The 21,370-nt window shown below is 50.2% G+C and overlaps 1 protein-coding gene across 1 annotated transcript; it reads right to left on the reverse strand.

Moving 5' to 3' along the window:
- Positions 1-1,989: 1,989 nt before the first annotated feature.
- On the reverse strand, positions 1,990-2,272 carry KCNE3 (potassium voltage-gated channel subfamily E regulatory subunit 3). Its single transcript, XM_056858821.1, has one exon. It carries the CDS (start codon positions 2,270-2,272, stop codon positions 1,991-1,993), a length of 282 nt encoding a protein of 93 aa, XP_056714799.1. The 3' UTR covers position 1,990.
- Between the last annotated feature and the right edge of the window lie 19,098 nt (positions 2,273-21,370).

Below are 21,370 nucleotides of genomic sequence, written 5' to 3' on the forward strand. Positions count from 1 at the left end.
CTTTCTCACTGGGGCTCAAGGCGGATTACACAGAGTAAGTCAATATGATCAATGGGATGGGATAGTCAATAAACAATGGAATAGGATTTGGATTTGTAGAAATCTGGAACCAACCCAGCGGGCTTCACAGCAAAGAGGGGGTTTAAACCCGGGTCTCCCCGGTACTAGCAGGTTGATTTCACCTTCAGGTTATAAGACGAGAGAGGGAAAGAAACACAAAGCAAGCTTGTATGCTTCTTGTTACGAAACCTTCCTAAGCAAACACGCTTTGCCGTGTGGGAAAGCGAAGCCGACGGCACACGCTGGCTGGCAGGAACAGCCTATTCTGCCATTATGGCCTCATAAAAGCAATTCTGGCACTGCAGGAAGTGATGGGATAAGAGATAACATTGCCAAGTCCCACCTAAGGAAGGGAAGGACCACTTAGTCCAAGAAGAAGGAGGGTGGCTGTACCTGCGTCTGAGCACAGGGCCACGTTCAGCTGGTACACATGTAGGGAGAAATGTTATTCCCTGGGGCCATCTCAAGGCAAATTATAGTCCCACACTGACTACCGCCGCTGGGGGGAAACTGTTTGGGCTGATTCTCAAGCTGGATGGCGAAGCGTTGTTTCTCCAGGCCAGGCTGGCCAGGGATCCTGGAGGGTTTTTGTTGCCATCTCCTGGGCATGGAATAGGGGTCACCAAAGGGGTGGGGGGGAGGTAGTTGTGAATGTCTTGCATTGTGCAGGGGGTTGGACTAGGGGAGGGGCTGTGGCTCCTGCTTGGCGTGCAGAAGGGGCTGTGGCATCTGCTTGGCGTGCAGAAGGTCCCAGGTTCAATCCCCGGCATCTCCAGTTAAAAGGACCAGGCAAGTAGGTGATGTGAAAGACCCTTTTCTGCCTGAGACCCTGGAGAGCTGCTGCCGGTCTGAGTAGACAGTTCTGACACTGATGGACCAAGGCTCTGATTCAGTATAAGGCAGCTTCATGTGTTCATGACCTTGATGGCCCCTCCCAACACTATGTTTCAATGATTCTAGGCCCACATGGGACAATTTCCCAAAAGATGGGGGAACTCCCTTCATTGCTAAACCTTTAGATTCCAGAAAAGGGTTTGAACAGATCAATACAAGGATGGAGGATGGAGGGTTGTCAACCTCCAGGTGGTGCTTGGATTTCTCCCAGGATTACAACTGACCTCCAGACTATAGAGAGCAGCTCCCCTAGAGAAAATGGCAGCTTTGGAAGGCAGACTGAAGAGCAACCTTAGATTCTAGGTGAAATCTCTTCCCAAACTCCCTCCTCCACAGAACCCACCCCTAAATCTCCAGGAATTTCCCAGGCCAGAGTTGGCAACTCCAGATTTAAATTATACGGTAGAGCTGTATGAGGTTCTGTTTCACAAGAACCCAAGAATTAGAAGAAGTTGGTTTTTATATGCCAATTTAAGGAAGAATCAAACTGGCTTACAATCACCTTTCCCTCCCCACCACAGACACCCTGTGAGGTAGGTGAGGCTGAGAGAGTTCAGAGAGAGCTGTGACTTGCCCAAGGTCACCCAGCTGGCTTCATGTGAAGGAGTGGGGAAACAAATCCAGTTCACCAGATTGGCGTCTGCCGCTCATGTGGAGGAGTGGGGAATCAAACCCGGTTCTCCAGATCAGAGTCCACCGCTCCAACCCACCGCTCTTAACCACAACACCATACTGGCTCTCTAAGCACGGAAATATCTTGATCCATCTGCAAACACCAACCTGTTTATTGTAAACTAAGGTGGGGAAAAATCAGTGAATTTTAAACCTGTTGTTAAAAAAAATTAAACCAGTCCAAAATTGCTTGGCATCCTCCTTCTGGAGTCCTCCCTTCTTGAATTGTCTCTCAGCCTGCCGGGGGTGGTCCCAGACCGATTGAGGAACCCTGCAGGATCCAACAAAGACGTTCCTCTTTCGGAAGGTGCCGCCGAGTATCTCCACGGCAGCCGTCGTTTCTCTCTCTCGGTCCCACTCCACGTCATATCATGCTCACCCGCTCCTTGATATAATCGTGGTAGGGATCGCTCTGCTTGTCAAATTCCTTCCGGGACCGGGTGTACCCCAAGATCATACTCCCGACCGTTACAGCAAAGAGGATCATCACAAAGAGAATGTACATGTAGGCGTATTTCTCGTCCTCTTCACTGCGGATGTGCCCGTGGTGGGTGCACGGCTCCCTGTGGTGGAGCGTCTGGTTCAAGGCCCTCAGCGCCGAGTCGAAGCGGGGGAACCAGGTGTCCGTCAGGTTGGAGGCCAACATTGTCTCTGCCAGGAGGCGCTGACAGCGGACACAAAAAGAGACACCATTTCAGAACAGCTCAGGATCTCCAGAGCTCTTATCAGATGGTCTATCTACACTACAAATGCGAACTGGTTTAAGTGGGGGGGGTCCACTTCTTTTAAAAGGAAGCACAGTTATAGATCAAATCAAGCCTGAACTGACCCCAGAAGCTAAAATGACTAAACTGAAGCTAGGGTTGGTTCTTGTGGGTTATCCGGGCTGTGAAACCATGGTCTTGGTATTTTAAAATACTTAAAACATTTAAAATACCAAGACCACGGTTACACAGCCCGGATAACCCACAAGAACCAATGAACTCTGACCGTGAAAGCCTTCGACAATATTTTGAAGCTAGGGTATTTTGGTCACATTATGAGAAGACAAGAGTCACTGGAAAAGACAGTCATGCTAGGAATAGTGGAAGGCAACAGGAAAAGAGGAAGACCCAACAAGAGATGGATGGACTCAATAAAGGAAGCCACAGCCCTCAATTTGCAAGGTCTGAGCAAGGCTGTCAAAGATAGGACATACTGGAGGACTTTGATTCGTAGGGTCGCCATGAGTCAGAAGCGACTTGACAGCACTTAAAACGCACACCCAGTTGTGTACGGGTGTGGAAGACTAAGCCTTTCAAAGAAAGACTTAAGGAATTGGGAATGTTTAGTCTGGGGAAGCAGAGGCTGAGGGGGGGTATCATTACTGTTTTAAGTATTTGAAGGGCTGTCATTCTGAGGAGGGTAGGGAGCTGTTTCAGTTGGTGGTGGAGGATAGGACTCGTAATAATGGGTTTAGATTACGGGTGGGGAGATCTCGGCAGGATCTTGGTGATGGAATCCTTTGCCCAGGGATGTTCTGGTCTCTCCCTCTTTGGAGATGTTTAAGCGGAGTTTGGATGATTATTTGTCAGGGATGCTAGGTTAGACCATCCTGGGCTAATACGTGCCAGGATAAAAACCTGAGAAGAGCCCCGCTACTGGATCAGGACCCACCAAGGCCAGTATCCTGTTTCCAACAGTGGACAGCTGATGCTCTCCAATAAACTCACAAGGAGATAATGAATGGCCCTCCCCCATTACCTGTCCCCTTCCCCAGCCACTGGTATTCACAAATATATGGGTGCCTCTGTACATTGACAATCTATCTGACACGCTTCAATAGAACTATCCTCTGTGAATCTGCAACATTTTAGTCCTTTGTATTGTCGAAGGCTTTCATGGTCAGAGTTCATCGGTTCTTGTAGGTTATCCGGGCTGTGTGACCGTGGTCTTGGTATTTTCTTTCCTGACGTTTCGCCAGCAGCTGTGCCAGAAGATGCCTGGCACAGCTGCTGGCGAAACGTCAGGAAAGAAAATACCAAGACCACGGTCACACAGCCTGGATAGCCTACAAGAACCAATTTTAGTCCTTTATTTAGTATTTGGCCCTGACCTGAAGGGCCCTGGCTAGACCGATCTCGTCAGATCTCAGAAGCCAAGCAGGGTCAGCCCCGGTTAGTACTTGGATGGGAGACCACCAAGGAAATTCAGGGTTGCTGTGCAGAGGCAGGCAATGGCAAACCATCTCTTGCCTTGAAACCCCTATGAGGTTGCTATAAGTCAAGTGCAACTTAACGGTACATTCCAGCACCATTTAGTATTTAATCTGGATATTGCATTTTAGAAGATGCATTTTTTAAGCATTGGCGGGTTCTAGGATTTGTTAACGGCCATTCCTTGCTTTTTGCGATAATTTGTCATCTGAGCCGGGGGCCTCTGCCCTAGCTGTGAATGACTGACTTTGGATTGATGGATTTTGCCTGGTTTTCTCCTGACCACCTTCTGGTGTCTTTGTAAAAAGGGTTTAAGAAAACTCACTGGAAAATAGTTTTATTTTCAAGGGAAGGCTTATGAGGAAGACAAACACGACTTGGTTGGTTCATTTGAAACCGAATGGAGCCAGCCAAGCTAAACCACACGGGATTCTTCGAACCCTTGGGAGCCAGAGGTTCTTTTTTAACAACTGTTGTTCCCTGTTTTACTACTTGTTTTGTGAAAACATCTTTGTAGCTTTGCTCAAAGTTTATGATTCTGCGGTGTGGATCAAACCCAAAAGCACCATCTTATTTATGAATTCGTTTGATTAACGCCTACCCTGCCAGTCTGGCTGATGGCCAATGAGCTTTGTGTGACCAATGAGAAATCTCACCCCCTCGTTGTTTTTAGCGTGATAAAGGAGAGGGCCGCTTCAGCATCGCCTCCCGCAAGAACTAGAAGGATGGCCGCTTCTTCTCAAAAGATATCTGCCACCCATATATTATAAGTTCACTAAATAAGGTGAAGCATGCCACCAAATCGAACCGATTCATGGCGACCCCACGGAGGTCCACCTCGTGAGGTTTTCAAGGCAAGAGATAAGCAGAGGTTGTTTGCCATTGCCTGCCTCTATGTAGCAACGCTGGACTTCCTTGGTGGTCTCCTATCCAAAAACTAGTCAGGGTCAACCCTGCTTAGCTGCCAAGATCTGACACGATTGGGCTAGCCTGACCCATTCAGATCAGGGCCAAAGACATACAGAGGTGGTTTGCCATTGCCTGTCCCTGAGTAGCAACCCTGGGCTTCCTTGGTGGTCTCCCATCCAAGTACCAACCAGGGCCAACCCTGCTTAGCTTCCGAGATCTGATGAGATCTGGCTAGCCTGGGCTATAAGGGCTGCTAATTTAGAATTTACATCTAAAACAATGATGGTGTGTGAATTGCTGCCACCTTCTGTCTTTGGCCAAAAGGAGATTTATAAGATAACAATTAAATCTTACAAGGTCTATTAAACCGATCCTGCAGAGGAGGCATCCCTAAGTCCCTCTGCAAAGAGGCGGCCTGGCGTTCTCAAACATATTGCCCATGGTAAACAGCACAGGGCTCTTTCATTTCTTGCCAGATTGGCCCCATGCTCCTACAAACATTCTTCATTTCCTTATCTTGCCCTACTGGACTCCCACCTTTGTATTCTGTGAATGCCCCTATTGTTTGGGATATGCCACAATACCTGAGCCCCGCCAACTACTAAGTCACCGAGCCAAGCTGCCCTCGATGTGCCAGACGTCTTACGCCACCCTTCCTCCTGCAGAGCTGAGGGCCATAAGCAAGAAATCAATTCCTGGCTTGTTTTGGGTGCACGGGAGAAATACGATCTCCCCCTGGGCCTGGCCTGCCCTCACACTAATGCAACCGCTTAAGTGAACACTTGGTCTGTCAAAGTCAGTATTGTCAACTCAAACTAGCAGCGGCTCTCCAGGGTCTCAGGCAGGGGTCTTTCACATCACCTACTTGCCTGGTTCCTTTAACTGGAGATGCCGGGGATTGAACTTGGGACCTTCTGCATGCCAAGCAGAAGCTCTGCCACTGAGCCACAATTCCTCACAATGGCTCTCCAGATTTTCAGGCTGAGGTCTTTCACATCACCTACTTGCCCAGTCCCTTTAACTGGAGATGCCGGGGATTGAACCTGGGACCTTCTGCATGCCAAGCCGATGCTCTACCACTGAGCCATAGCCCCTTCCCATGGCTCTCCAGGGTCGCAGGTAGAGGCCTTTCACATCACCCACCACCTGGTCCCTTTAACTGGCGATCCTGGGGATTGAACCTGGGACCTTCCGCATGCCAAGCAGATGCCCTACCACTGAGCCACAGCCCCTCCCCAAAAGAGGATCTCCAGAAACTCAGTTTCCACTGTGCTGTTCGAGAAAGGCTGGCAGGACTGAGAAGCCAGCTACACAGATGGGGGTGGAGAGCCATCACTATCCTGTGAGACAACAACTATACTATGATTATATTATGACTCTGAGAACCACTGTATCATAGTGGTTAGAGCATCGGACTAGGGTTCGATTCCCCACTCTGCCATGGAAACTTGCTGGGTGACCTTGGGCCATTCACAAGCTCTCAGCCTAGCCTACCTCACAGGGCTGTTGTGAGGATATAACGGAGGAAAGTGAATGATGTAAGCCACTTCAGGTCCCCGTTGGGCACCATGGGCATGACACTGGGGATCCCTGCCCAAGAAGGTACCCCAGAATCCCTTCAAGTGATCCAACACGTGGATCGTGCACAAACGTTCCACCCAAGCACCCTCTAAAGAGGAACCCTGGGGGGCCCTGTCCGACCGCATGAGGCAGTAGCTCCCCTTGCAGAGGCAAAACGTCTCAGGCTGGCTCCTCTCTGACTTCCCAATCCAGGATCTAAACAGACTCTTCCCTCCCCTGCCCTCTTATCTCGGTTATTTACCCAAAGGAATTAATTGCATATTTCAAGGGCCAACGGCATTGTGTGCTTTTCCTGATTCACGCAAACAGAGATATCCTGTTTCGTTCCACCTGTGGCAGGAGGGACACGCTCCGAGACTGCGCCGTCTTCCAGCCACGCATTTGCAAGCCCCTTCAGGGCCCTTTGCAGGATGGCGGAAGCCACGTGTGCCTCCAGGGAGACCAGATGGGTCTTGGGGGACTTTAAGAGCTATAGCGAAGGGAATTTGAGCAAGCACGGATTTTTTCTCCGGAATGACAAGCTGCTCCAACAAACTTCCTTCTGCTATTTGGCGACTGAAGCCACAGCAGCCTTTGTGTCTGGGCACCCAGCACCAGAATCAACGGCAGGTTTCTAACTGCTGCATTTTTTACACCACGGGCTTAAGGTTTCTGCAATGCTGGTCCTATTGCATTGCTTATTAGGTACACACGAACACATGAAGCTGCCTTATACTGAATCAGACCCTCGGTCCATCAAAGTCAGTATTGTCCACTCAGACTGGCAGCAGCTCTCCAGGGTCTCAGGAAGAGGTCTTTTGCATCACCTACTTGCCTAGTCCCCTTAACTGGAGATGCCGGGGACTGAACCAGGGCCCTTCTGTATGCCAAGCAGCTGCTCTACCACTGAGCCACGGCCCCTCCCCAGGTGTCTCATCCTATTGATTGCATTGACTTACCTTGTGCAATCCACTTTTGAGTTTCAGTGAGAAAGGTAATTATAAACCAGGGATGCCCAACGTGCTGCCCATAAGAACATAAGAAAAAGAACATAAGAAAAGCCCTGCTGGATCAGACCCAGGCCCATCAAGTCCAGCAACCTGTTCATACAGTGGCCAACCAGGGGCCTCTAGGAAGCCCACAAACAAGATGACTGCAGCAGCACCATCCTGCCTGTGCTCCACAGCACCCAATATAACAGGCATGCTCCTCCGATACTAGAGAGAATGGGTGCTATGGCACACATCAACACTTTATTTGGTGCCCATCAAGTGTTTTTAGTGGGTGAGGCTCTTGCCCCCAGCAGGGCATCTAACTAGCTGGGGACCCCTGCTATAAACAAACAAACTGCTTTATAATGGCTGGGTTGCCAACCTCCAGTTCACCTGGAGAAAATAGCCGCTTTGGCAATTGGTCTCTGTGGCATTGAAGTCCCTCCCCTCCCCAAATTCCTCCCTCCTCAGGCTCCGCCCCAAAAACCTCCCGCCAGTGGCGAAGGGGGACCTGGCAACCCGATTAATGGCTATTTTCCTTGAGTATCAGCATTCGGTAATTTTGGGGGGAATGCACCTCATATGAAATATTCAGCACCCTCACCAAACTACAATTCCCAGGGTTCTTTGGAGGATTCCATGGGAGTTAAACTGGTATAAAACTGACGTAACTTTGTAGTGCAGATAGAAACCCTGATTCAGAGGGAGGAAAAACAAAATACTTCCAAATGTACTGATGCTCCCTCCAGTGGCCATTCCTTTCAGCCAACTAAGTGTTTTGTTTAACTTGGAAGTGTGTATACCCCGCTAGACTCCAAAGCTGTCACATAATCTGCACACAAGACTTCTGCACATTGGTGGCAGTCAGCAAGATTCAAGAGGTGTGTGGGGGGGCATCCCTATGTCTTTGACCAACTGCGAACGGCAACATAAGAACCTCAGAAGAGCCCTGCTGGGTCAAACCAGCGAGGGTCCATCCAGTCCAGCATCCCGTCTCACGCAGTGGCCAACCGGTTCCTCTGGAGGTCCAACAACAGGGTGCAGAGGCTGAGGCTTCCCCCTAATGTAGCCTCCTGGACCTGGGATTCAGAGGTTGACTGCTTCTGAATGTGGAGGTTCCCTTTAGTCAATATGGCTAGTAGACTCATCCTCCATGAATCTGTCTAAGAGATAACGGCTTAACTGTGGCTAAGATCAGCAGGGAACAGGAGGAGCCTGGCCTCTTAAAGCATATGAATAATGCCTTTTGAGCATGTGCAAAGTGCCTTTGACTCACCACTGAGCAATCACAATCCGCTGGGATTTGGGCAGAGTTTTCCCAGCCTAAGGGCGCGGCCTCCTTCCGCTCGGGCACCTCTCGTTCTAGAAATTAAACATTGCATCATGAAATGTAGCTCTCCAGGTAACTGATGTTTCCACAACAACCCTGTGATATTGGGGGAGGGGGTGGGCAGACACTGCAGGACACCAAGAAGGACAGCAGAGATAACAACAGTTGGAAATTCAGGTTCGCCAATTCCAGGTTGGGAAATTCCTGGAGATTTGGGGATGGAGCCGTGGGAGGACAGGGACCTCAGTGGGGCACAATGCCGTAGAGTCCACCCCTCCAAAGCAGCCATTTTCTCCAGGGGAACTGATCTCTGCAGTCTGGCGATGAGCTGCAATTCCAGGACATCGCCAGGCCCCACCTGGAGGTTGGCAACCCTGGTTTGAGGTGGCTCCCTTTCCCCCCCCCAAAAAAAAATCCACCCAAAGTCACCGCATAGACAAAATTGGCAACAGGAAAGGATGAACAACAGACCCCTTCCAAAATCACGGAACCTAACAGAATAACTGGAATGTAAGCAGGGTCACTGGAAAAGACAATAACACTAGGAAAAGTGGAAGGCCGCAGGAAAAGAGGAAGACCCAGCAAGAGATGGATGGACTCAATCAAGGAAGCCGCGGCCCTCAGTTTGCAAGACTCAAGAAAGGCTGTTCTGGATAGGATGTTTTGGAGGACGCTGATTCGTAGGGTCACCATAAGCTGGAAGCAACTTCACAGCACTTAACATACACACAGAGAGAGAGAAGCAGGGTCAGTCCCCCACCAGTTTGGAATGCAAGCAGGGTCAGTCTCCCATAGAGACGTGAATTCCTGGAGACCAACTCCCCCGCCCCAGAAAATAACTTGTGTCCCCCTGCCCCCAGACATTTAAAGAAAACAATTCCAATGTAAAACCCCAAAAAATGGGGATTTTTTTTTGCAATGAGTATAATGAGTATAATGCTTTCTAAGAAAGGATTTGTCCACTCAGATGGTGTGTAGAATGAAGATTTGCATGTAAAATAGTCCACAGCGTTACATAAGGACAATTCCTGTGTATACTGGACATATACGCAACACATTTTCAAGCATATAGTTACTGATTAAATGTGTCAATTTTGTCCACAAATAATATGCTATAAAGCACACGATGTTAAAACCACGTTTTCCACGTTCAGCTTAACATTCAAAGAGGCTGCTAGTCCCACTGTGACGGTCAGACTGGGAGGCTCCAATATACATTTATATTTGCTACACAATCTGCATTATTCCATTTTTTAATTCCCCCCCCTACCCCCTAGATAGCAAACACTATCCTCCCATTTATGCATGGGAGGTTTTGCCTTGGATTTGCCGCTCTCTAGATGCACATTTTCCCCATCCGAATTGTCAAAACTCTGCATGGGGGCTTATTTTTGAGTTTTGAGAATTTGGATGGGGAAAATGTGCATCTAAAGAGCAGCAAATCGAAGGCAAAACCTCCCGTGCATAAATGACCTCGGACACATGTGCTAAGGCAGCATATAAAGCAGCAGTTTGCAGCTCGCTCACTCTCTGTACCACTGGGTATATTCAGAATTTTGCCCGTGCTGTTCTATGGCACTTCTACTTCTGCACTGTTCAAGCCGACGACGCATTTTATGTTGCTAAGGCAGTAAAATAGGGTTAGGCTTGAGAACAACGTAGGTTCTTGGAGTAAATTCAACTCCTGCCCCCTCCCATCATTCTGGTGGGGGGAGAGATTCCCCCCCCCTTTGGTTTCCAAAGTTCAGCAACTTTGACATGGATAGCCTCCCAGGGCCGCCCCAACCTGCAGTGCAAAGGGCGAGATGCCCCCCCCGCCGCCCCAATCTTTTCTGGCGAGGGTCAGCGCTCCAAGATGACCCCCTCCCTGGCATTCCTACCGGGGGGGCGGGCGATTGGCCTCCAATGGCCCGTTGCGTGCATTTGCTCCGCGCCCCCGCGTATTCACCCGAGACCACCCGACGGGCCGTGTCTTCCCCGCAGGACGTCCCTCGGGGTGGGGGCTCGATCCAGAGCCCCTCTCTTTCCAACCACAATAGGAACTCCAGTTCTTGGGGGAGGCGATTGGGTGCCCCCCCCAGGGAACAGCCCAGCTCCCGTCCGACTCGCGTTCAGACGATGGGATGGGCGTCAAGTTGACCCAGTCAAGCAAGGGGGTCGGCGGAGGTGGAGCGTGCATAACCCAGGATGCCCCCACCCCACCCCCGAGTCGCCTGCTTTCCTGGACCGGGCTTCTCGCCCTCTGCACGCGCTCAAGAGCACTAGAGCGCGCCTTCCCCTGGTGCAACCCAGCCTCTGGAAGCTGCGAGCCAGGGCGCGCTTGCACGTGTGCAAGGGGGTGTCCCGCGTGCAGGAGCTCTGCGACTCACCTCCGCAGCCGCCGCAGCCTCCGGGCTGGAGCGCTTGCAAGCGGGCGGCCGGCCAGCCTGGCCCGGCCCCGGCGGCCCTCCCTGCGGGGCGGGCCGACCTGCCCTGCCCGCTCCTCCCCGACGGCTTCGGGCATCCGACCAGGGCAGGGGGTGCCTGAGGCGCCGCGGGGTTGCCAACCTCCAGGAGGGGCCTGGAGATCTCCCGGAATTCCAGCTGACCTTCAGACAACAGAGATCGGTTTCCCTGGGGGGGAAATGGCAGCTTCGGAGGGGTGGGGACTCTAGGGTATAGAGCACTGGTTCCCAACCAGGGGTCCATGGACCCCCAGGGGTCCGCAAGAACTAAATTAAGGTCCGCAAAACAAAGTTATAAACCCATAATAAATTAATATTTTCAATTAAAAGTTCTCTATTATAAAAATGTATATTCAAATATTATTCTAAGTTTAATGTTTAACTAACAGTTATGATTAAAGTTTATTTTCAAATTCTCTGCATTTTTATTTTGAACCTTGGGGTCCCTGCACCGAACAAAAAAGTCCTAGTGGTCCCTGGTCAAAAAAAGGTTGGGAACCACTGGTATAGAGTCTAGGAGAGATGGAAGCCCTTCCCCAGATACTCCCCACAGATCTCCAGGAATTTCCCAAGGGAGAGTTGGCAACTAAGGGCAAAGGAAGAGGTGCCAAAACACGGAGGGTGGTTGCCAATCCCAGGGCGCCCACTTCCCCTCGACTGGCCACTTTTGAGAAGGAGTCCTGACCTTGGAGAAGGAAGAATCCTGTGGGGGACTCTGAGCTACAAGAGATGGATGGGACCTCCAGTGATAGAGGCAGTATACCAGAGACTGGTGAGGAAAAGACGGTGGTGGCAATCAGCTTCAACTCCCTTCCCCTGGACTCTTAGAAGCCTCAGCAGTCGCACGGGTTCAATCATTTGCTCCCCTCCACATAAAACTGATAATTTTTAATTAAGTTAAAATTTTAATTTAGAGAGCAATCCTAAGAAGGTCTACTCAGAATCCTATGCAGGTCTATTCAATAGGTCTTACTCCCAGGAAAGTATTATTAGGGTTGCATTATTTATTTGTTTGTTTAAAACGTTTATTCCACTTCTCCTGGAGAAAGGGGTTGCTTTGGAAGGTGGACGCCACAGGCATTATAGCCTACCAAGGCCCCTCCCCTCCCTAAAACCTTACTGTCCTGGTCTCCACCCTCAAATCTCCAGGAATTTCCAAACCCAGAGTTGGCAACCCTAGGTTGTAGGCCCACGTGATCTTGTTTAGAGACAATCAAACCCCAAAAAACAAAAGCATGCGGCTAAGGGACAATACTCATAGATGTAATTATGTACCAACAGCAGGAAAAGAGGAAGACCCAACAAGAGATAGATGGACTCTATAAAGGAAGCCACGGACCTCAGTTTGCAAGACCTGAGCAAGGCTGTTAAGGATAGGACGTTTTGGAGGACGTTGATTCATAGGGTCGCCATGAGTCGGAAGCGACTTGACGGCACTTCACACACACAAAGAAGGAACCGAAGATCGACTAGAAAGAGACTGACCATAATTTCCTGACATGTTTTGGCGGCGGCTTTTATTCACGCCTGGTGCGATACCAACAAAGGTAGAAGACGAAACACTTGAGTAAATAATTCCCTGCCTCTCTCTGTTTGGTCCCTCGGCTGTGTACACACACACACACCCTGGCCATGCTTTCTTGACGTACTCAAAGATTGAAAAGTACATTCCTCGGCATATCGTGTCCATCATGTTCCCAATGTTTCTATGGCAACTGACTCCATAAGGTAAGGGCTTGGAAGGAAAGCCCTGCAAACCCGGTATCAGTTTTCTACCAGTCTATCAGTGGGTTCTCTCTCTGTGATGATGTGACTGATAAACACAATGCAGGCCATCCTGGAGGTGGGAAATCAATGCTTTAATGCAGGGGTCCTCAAACTTTTTAAACAGGGGGCCAGTTCACTGTCCCTCAAACACTGTTGGGGGCCGGACTGTTTCGGGGGGGGAGGAGGCGGCGCGAGGGGGCTTTCCGGAAAAGCATCCCCCTTACAAGCCCGGTCATTCTCCCTGTAGTGGTTAAGAGTGGTGGTTGGGAGCGGGGACTCTAGAGAACCGGGTTTGATTCCCCACTCTTCCACGTGAGAAGCGGAGGCTAATCTGGTGAACCTGGTTGGTTTCCCCACCCCTACTCACGAAGCCAGCTGGCTGACCTTGGGCAAGTTACAGCTCTGTTCGCGCTCTCTCAGCCCCACCTGCCTCACAGGGAGTCTGTTGTGGGAGGGTATGGGAAGGGGATTGTAAGGCAATTTGAGTCTCCCTTTAGTGGTAGAGAAAGTTGGCATGTAAAAACCAAGGCCATTTATTCATGGAAGGGTTTGCCTTGGATTTGCCGCTCTCCAGATGCACATTTTCCCCATCCAAATTCTCCAAACTCTTCCCTGGGGTGGGGGGGGGAATTTACTTTTGAGTTCTGAGAATTCGGATGGGGAAAATGTGCATCTGGAGAGCGGCAAATCCAAGGCAAAACCTCCTGTGCATAAATGGCCACAAGTCTTTTTCTTCTCCCTGGAGATATGCCCAGCCCCCCCCCCCCAAGGGGCCCCTACAATTACCTCCAGGCCACAAGGATACCCCCAGGAGGAGAGAGAGCCCCGAGCCGTGAGAACGCTGCCAACTGTGGCCAAAACAGGAACGCCAGGACAGGAAGGGGGCGACTGGGCGGCGTGCGAGGCAGCAAGACGCCTCGCGCACCCAGGAAAGGAGGTTTTGGGCCTGGGAGGGAGAGGGGGAAGGGGGCGACCGGGCGGCACGTGAAGCAGCAAGATGCCTTGTGTGCCCAGGAAAGGGGTTTTGGGCTGGAGAGGGAGCAGGGAAGGGGGCGACTGGGGCGGGAGGGAGGCTTCCAGTTGTGCGTACACAGCCAGGAAGCCCAGAAAAGCTCTGGGGAGGGGGGCAAGGGGGGACTGGCTTCCTTGGTCCCCGGGCCGGACAAAAGCCCTCCGGGGGCCGGATCCGGCCCTCGGGCCTTAGTTTGAGGACCCCTGCTTTAATGCATATACACGTGAAGTCTGCATGCATGTAACCCTCCTGTTTGGAGGGAAGAGAAGGTCAAAGGCGTCAGCCAAGGAAGGACCCAGCCCTGTACCAGGGCAAAATGTCCTGGGCGTGGGCACAGCCCTTACCCAAGTAAGCTCAGATTGCATTCTCCTTAAGTCATAAATCCAACGCCGTCCCAAGAGATAATATAGCCCTGTCCATTTCAGAAACACGATGGAAGGCCGTGACATGCCCAGACTGCACCGGTTTATGCCGGTGGCTCCGCCGTGCACTGGGATGGGCTCTTCACGGTGACAGAGAGCCTGATCATTGCTCTCCTGGGCCGCCCACGCCTCATGCAGCAAAGGGTTGCTCTGACTGCAGACAACGGCCAATCAGAAGCCTTGCTGGGCAAGAGCCCCACCCACTTTCCAAAAACACCTGGCGGGCACCAGCAAAGGCCTTGGAGGGTGCCATGGCACCCAGAGACCCCTGTGTCAACCCGATTTCAGATAAAGCCTCCTTGCCCTTCAGAGCAACCAAGAATGCTTTTTGGCATTAAGATAAGCAGCACCTTAAAGTCTAACAATGTTTAGTTCCCGGGGAAGCTTTCCTGGACTAGAGCTCACCTCTTTGGCGATGAAGATGGCTCCAGTCCACTAAAGTTGATGATGGAGGCTCCACCCCCAAAATCTTCAGGTAATTGTCAACCAGAAGCTGGCAAACTTAGTAAAGGAGGACATAATGCCATCAAGTCCACCCCTGAAAGCTGCTAGTCTCTCCAGGCAAATGGATCTCTGTAGTCTGGGAAGAAATCATAATTTTGGATAGGGTTGCCAACCTCCAGGTGGCTCCTGAAGATCTCCAACTACGTATTACAATTGATCTCCAGATGACTACGATCATTCCCCTGAAGAAAATGGCTGCTTTGGAGGGTGGACTCCATGGCAGTATACCCTGCTGAAGACCCTCCCCTCCCCCGACTCCTCCCTCCCTCCCTAGACTCCACCCCCAAAATCCCCAGGTATTTCCCAACCCAGAGCTGGCAACCCTAATTCTGTGAGATCTCCAGGCCCGACCTCCTGGCAAAATCTGAAGCAGGGATCCGGCTTTTTCTTTCCTAATGTTCCGGGAATTTGGAATGGAATCTGGTTTTAAATGGAACTCACTCTGAGCTTAATGGTTCTTTTGTCAGGCGGATTAATAGATGTACTTGATTTTTAATGATTACACAGACCTTTTGAGTTGTTTTGAAATAGATGGGATATAATTTTAAACTCCAAAAAGTCTAATAAGAAGAAAGTTCTATTAAGAGCTCTCTCAGCCCTACCTACCTCACAGAGTGTCTGTTGTGGGAGGGGAAGATGATTGTAAGCCAGTTTGATTCTGCCTTAAGTGGTAGAGAAAGTCAGCGTATAAAAACCAACTTTTCTTCTTCTATGTCACTGACTGCGCTATCTGATTTGGAAGTATTACTAGTCATTTTGCCTGCAAAAGCTCTATATTTCCCTGTTATCATAATTCCCTTTACATTATGACATACATAAATGCATAATTATAGAATGGGGGAGGCTTGTCTCAGTAGTGTGTGTGAAAAGGATCTTGGGGTCTTAGTAGACCAAACACTGAAGATGAGTCAGCAGTGTGATGCGGTAGCTAAAAAGGCAAATGCGATCTTGGGCTGTATCAACAGATGTAGTGTCCAGATCACACAAAGTGATGGTATCGCTTTACGCTGCTCTGGTTTCCGTCTAGACATTAGGAAGAATTTCCTAACAGTTAGAGTGGTTCCTCAGTGGAACAGGCTACCTCGGGAGGTGGTAAGCTCTCCTTCCCTGGAGGTTTTTAAGCAGAGGCTAGATGGCCATCTGTCAGCAATGCTGATTCTGTGAACTTAGGCAGATCATGAGAGGGAGGGCATCTTGGCCATCATCTGGGCATGGAGTAGGGTCACTGGGGCGTGGGTAGTTGTGAATTTCCCGTGTTGTGCAGGGGGTTGGACTAGATGACCGAGGTGGTCCCTTCCAACTCTATGATTCTAGTGAGTGATGTTTGAATGCAATATAGATAAGGCTCACGGACTAATTTTTATACATAATAAACAGAAAACTGACCAGTTTTATTTTATTTTCATTCACAGTCTTTCTCACTAGGCTTCAACGGTTAACACTTCCTGCAAGGATGTCTGGGAACTGTAGTTTTATTGAATGATCTTTGCATTCTCTGTTCCTGAAACTTCTTTTTCACAAAGTTCCCATGATTCCTTGAACCAGATGCTCTGATATTTAAAATGTATAATGCACTCCCTCGTACACAATGCATACCCTTGCTTTCACATTTCAGCGTCTTCTGTAGGGAAAAGCAGTTTGGGTGCTGCAGTATACCGAGAAACCGCTCCAAATTATTCTCCTAAATGCGGACTGCTGAAGTCTTCCTCGCTCCAAGGCTCTTCGGAGACAGTCAAAGTACACTTAAACACCTCCTGAAAAGCATCCAAGAAAGGTTCGATGGCTTCTTCAACAGAGACGTGCCTCCCGAGTTCTTGGCTTAGCGAGGTCACCCCTGTGCCTTCCAACCCGCAAGGAACGATGTGGTCAAACCATGTCAAATCAGTGCAGCAGTTCAGAGCCAGGCCGTGCGATGTTATATGCCTCCCACAGTGGACACCTAGACAGAAAATTACAAGAGATAAATTCCGCTGGCTGGATAGGGACCAATGTCCAGCTAGGATCGAGTGTGGAAATACGGGATCTGCAGGGAGGGAGTAACAGACGTTTGAACGATCCTGGTCAATTTTTTAAAGGGAAAAAAATGGAGCAGGGGAGAGAAAGAGAAGTGCTTCTCATGAAGCAACATCTCCATGAACAGCTGAATGCATCAATTTGCATTGAACTACAAGCCTTGCATTGAAGTTACAAATTGTTTCACTAAATTGCATGTGAACTCCTTGGAAGGAATGCACGTTTCAAAAGAAAGTGCTTATAACCGTAGGCAGGTTTGACTCCTGCAACTCCCTCCTGAAACTTATTCTTCCATAGGCCTTTGTTCATGTGAACACATAAGGGCTCATGGACTAGCGCAGGGCTTCTTAAACCTTTTCCACTCGCCACCCCTTTTCGACCGAGAAATTTTCATGCGACCTCAGGTATATAGGTATACAAATCAAACATTTACTGATAATAAATCGTAAATACATTTATTTTAAAACAGTTCTTTGGTATACATATAATTTTACCATTTACTGTTGCCAAATTTTTCACGACCCCAAATTTTTCACGACCCACAGTTTAAGAAGCTTTGGACCGGAGCAGGGGTCCACATAATGGCGCCCACCAACACCTTTTCTGGCACCTGCTGAGTGTTTTTAGGAAGTGAGTAGGGCCAGGTAGGGTTTTTGCTCAGCAAGGCCTCTGTTGGAGATTTGATTGGCTGTGATTTTTTTAAATGTTGCTTTGCCAGCAGCTGCCACAACATAAGGATCGTCACTGTGTTACTGGGGTTGTGCTGCGGCGATCCGACTGTGGCTGGTTCCACCTCCTATGGCAGCCATTTTGTGGCTGCGCCCACCATGCCCCCTCCAAATTCCAAATGGGCCCACAGGTTCAAAAAGGTAGGGGGACCCTGGACTAGACCCTTCATTGTATGCACATCACGGGATCTCGCCAGAGAGGCTGACAAACACATACAAAGAAGGTTATAAAGGGTAGGGTTGCCAGGCCCCTCTTTCGCCACCAGCGGGAGGTTTTTGGGGTGGAGCCTGACGAGGGTGGGGTTCAGGGAGGGGAGGGACTTCAATGCCATAGAGTCCAATTGCCAAAGCAGCCATTTTCTCCAGGGGAACTGATCTCTATCGGCTGGAGATCAGTTGTAATAGCAGGAGATCTCCAGCTAGTACCTGGAGGTTGGCAACCCTAATAAAGGGGGGGAACGGCTGTTAATGTCATGCATTTCATGGCTGCATGCTGCGAGTTCTCAATAGGCAGACATACACACAGAGGAGGAGGAGGAGGAGGAAGAAAAGGCTTGTCTGTATCTGACCTCCTGGGGAAGACAATTTTAGCATCATCTGATGTTTGAGGTTATGTTTTAAATGGATAATTATAGTTTTAATTTTTTTAGGATTACTATGATTTGTATATTGATTTTAATGTTGTTACTCGCCCTGAGCCCGGCTTTGCTTGGGAAGAATCAGACATCAAAATAATAGAAAAGGGCAAGAGTGAGCTCACGAAAGCTCATACGATACCAGAAAATATTTTTGTTAGTCTTTAAGGTGCTACTGGACTCTTGCTCTTTTCTACTACTGCAGACAGCTAAAGCTCATATCCTGCCAGAAAATATTTTTGTTAGTCTTTAAGGTGCTACTGGACTCTTGCTCTTTTCTACTACTGCAGACAGCTAAAGCTCATACCCTGCCAGAAAATATTCTTGTTAGTCTTTAAGGTGCTACTGGACTCTTGCCCTTTTCTATTATTTTTGTTATTTATTTTTTTTAGTCTTTTTTTGTTAGTCTTTAAGGTGCTACTGGACTCTTGCCCTTTTCGACTACTGCAGACAGACTAACACGGCTACCCACTGTGAATTATCAAAATAAATCAATATAAATAAATGTGCGTTCTGGGCATGGAGTAGGGGGGTCACTGGGGCTGGGGGGGGGGAAGGGTAGTGGTGAATTTCCCGCATTGTGCAGGGGGTTGGACTAGATGACCCTGGAGGTCCCTTCCAACTCTATGATCCTATGATTCCTTCTAAATATCTCAGGCAGCCTGTAGATATCTAGAATCTAGATAACAATAAGGCTAGATGGCCACCTGTCAGCAATGCTGATCCTATGACCTTAGGCAGATGGTGAGAGGGAGGGCACCTTGGCCATCTTCTGGGCATGGAGTAGGGGTCACTGGGGTGTGGGGGGGAGGTAGTTTGGAATTTCCTGCCTTGTGCAGGGGGTTGGACTAGATGACCCTGGAGGTCCCTTCCAACTCTATGATTCTATGATTCCTTCTTTTCCCCCAAATATCTCAGACAGCCTGCAGATATCTAGATAACAATAAGGCTAGATGGCCACCTGTCAGCAATGCTGATTCTATGACCTTAGGTAAGACTATGGGCGGGAGGGCACCTTGGCCGTCTTCTGGGCATGGAGTGGGGGGGTCACTGGGCGCGCATGGGGGGGAGGTAGTTGGGGATTTCCTGCCTTGTGCAGGGGGTTGGACTAGATGACCCCTGGAGGTCCCTTCCAACTCTACGATTCTCGGATTCCGAATAAGGAGAGCTGGTTTCGATCCCCCGGTTCTTTGGACCTGCCATGGCGGCCAGAGCGGCTTCCCTTCCGCCCCAACGGGTCTCCTCGGGAGCCAAGGGGTCTCACCGATGGCGCAGAGCTTGCTGTCGCCGAGCCAGAGGCCGGTGTGTGGCGGGGTCCGGGCCCGGGCGTGCGGCAGGCCGAGGGCGCGGGCGGCGGCCTGGGCCAGGCGCCCCAGGGCGGCCACGTAGGCGCGCAGCGGCAGGCCGAGGCGCCGCAGGTCCAGCACCGGGTAGGCCACCAGCTGCCCCGGCCCGTGGAACGTCAGCAGCCCGCCGCGCCGCACCCGCGCCCACGACGCCCCCAGGCCCCGCAGCCGCCGCTCCTCCGCCGCCCACGCGCCCCGCACCCCCGCCGTGAACGCCGGGCCCGACGGCTCCCACACCAGCAGCCGCCCCGCCGGGGAAGAGCCCGCCGACGCCCCCGGCGCCCCCGCCCCCGCCTCCGCCCGCTGCCGCCGCACGCAGCGCTCCTGCGCCGCCAGCGACGCCTCCAGCGAGGCCCGGCCCAGCCGCACCAGCCCCACCGACACCGGCGCCGACGCCGCGCAGGGACGCATGGCCACGACGCCCGGCACGCAGGCAGCGACGCCACAGCCCGCGCCGCGCCCCGCCCCGCCCACCAGGCCGCGCCGGCCACGCCCCCTCACGCCCCGGCAAGGGCGGCCAGGCTGCGGGGGGGGGGAGGGGGCTGCCTGCCTGAGGCGACTCCCAGGAGCCCCCGGTGAGGCTTCGGCGCCATTTCTCCCTCCGTCCCTCCCTCTTTCCTTCTTTCTTCCTCTCTTTCCTTGTCTTTCCTTCTTTCCTTCTTTCTTTCTTCCTTTGTCTTTCTTCCTCTCTTCCTCTCTTTCTTTCTCTTTCCTTCTCTCTTTCTCTTTCCTTCCTTCTTTCACTCTCTTTCTCTTTCTCTCTTTCTCTTTCCTTCTTTCACTCTCTTTCTTTCTTTCTTTCTTTCTTTCTTTCTTTCTCTTTCTTCCTCTCTTCCTCTCCTTTCTTTCACTCCTTCTTTCTTTCACTCTCTTTCTCTCTTTCTCTTTCCTTCTTTCACTCTCTTTCCTTCTTTCTTTCTTTCTTTCTTTCTTTTTCTTCCTCTCTTCCTCTCCTTTCTTTCACTCCTTCTTTCTTTCACTCTTTTTCTTTCTTTCTTTCTTTCTTTCTTCCTCTCTTTCTTTCTCTTTCCTTCTCTCTTTCTCTTTCCTTCTTTCTTTCACTCTCTTTCTCTTTCTCTTTCTTTCCTTCCATTCTTTCTTTCTCTTTCCTTCTCTCTTTCTCTTTCCTTCCTTCTTTCACTCTTTCTTTCTTTCTTTCTTTCTTTCTTTCTTTCTTCCTTTTTCTTTCTTTCTATTTCGTTCTTTCTCTCTCTCTCTCTCTGCAAGTGTCATTTATGCACGGGAGGCTTTGCCTTGCATTTTCCGCTCTCTAGATGCACATTTTCCCTATCCAACTTCTCAAAACTGTGCAGGGTGGCTTATTTTTTGAGTTTTGAGAATTTGTATGGGGAAAATGTGCATCTAGAGAGGGGAAAATCCAAGGCAAAGCCTCCCGTGCATAAATGTGTCCAGATACCACAGAAAGTTAAGTGGGATCAGGGCCTGGAAGTCAGCAAATCAGGGGAGTTTTCTTCTGAGTAACCACAGAAGATAAGGCGGACTGGCGGTGGGAGACCTGATAACGCCTCTATTTCTTTTACCAAGACAGACGCAGGGAAAGGAAAGTATTTATGCTGGGGACTAATAGTTCTGCTCTCCTCCATTTTATCCTCAAAACTGCGGCTGTCGTACTTTGGGCACATTATGAGAAGACAAGAGTCACTGGAAAAGACTCAGGGCGAAAACGCACGGTCGCTTTAGCCTCCTTTATTCCCCCCCCCTTCCTATCAACACAAAGACTATCCCCAACTCCACGCAAATACAGATTCTTACTTTGCTGTCTAGAACCATAGGATCATAGAGTTGGAAGGGACCACCAGGGTCATCTAGTCCAACCCCCTGCACAAGGCAGGAAATTCACAACTACCTCCCCCGCTACACCCCCAG

The sequence above is a fragment of the Euleptes europaea genome, chromosome 12 (assembly GCF_029931775.1).
Source record: "Euleptes europaea isolate rEulEur1 chromosome 12, rEulEur1.hap1, whole genome shotgun sequence".
Taxonomy (NCBI): Eukaryota; Metazoa; Chordata; class Lepidosauria; order Squamata; family Sphaerodactylidae; genus Euleptes; species Euleptes europaea.

Coding starts and splice junctions, on each gene's coding strand:
- KCNE3 (XM_056858821.1), bottom strand. CDS start 2,272: ATGTTGGCCTCCAACCTGACGGACACCTGGTTCCCCCGCTTCGACTCG.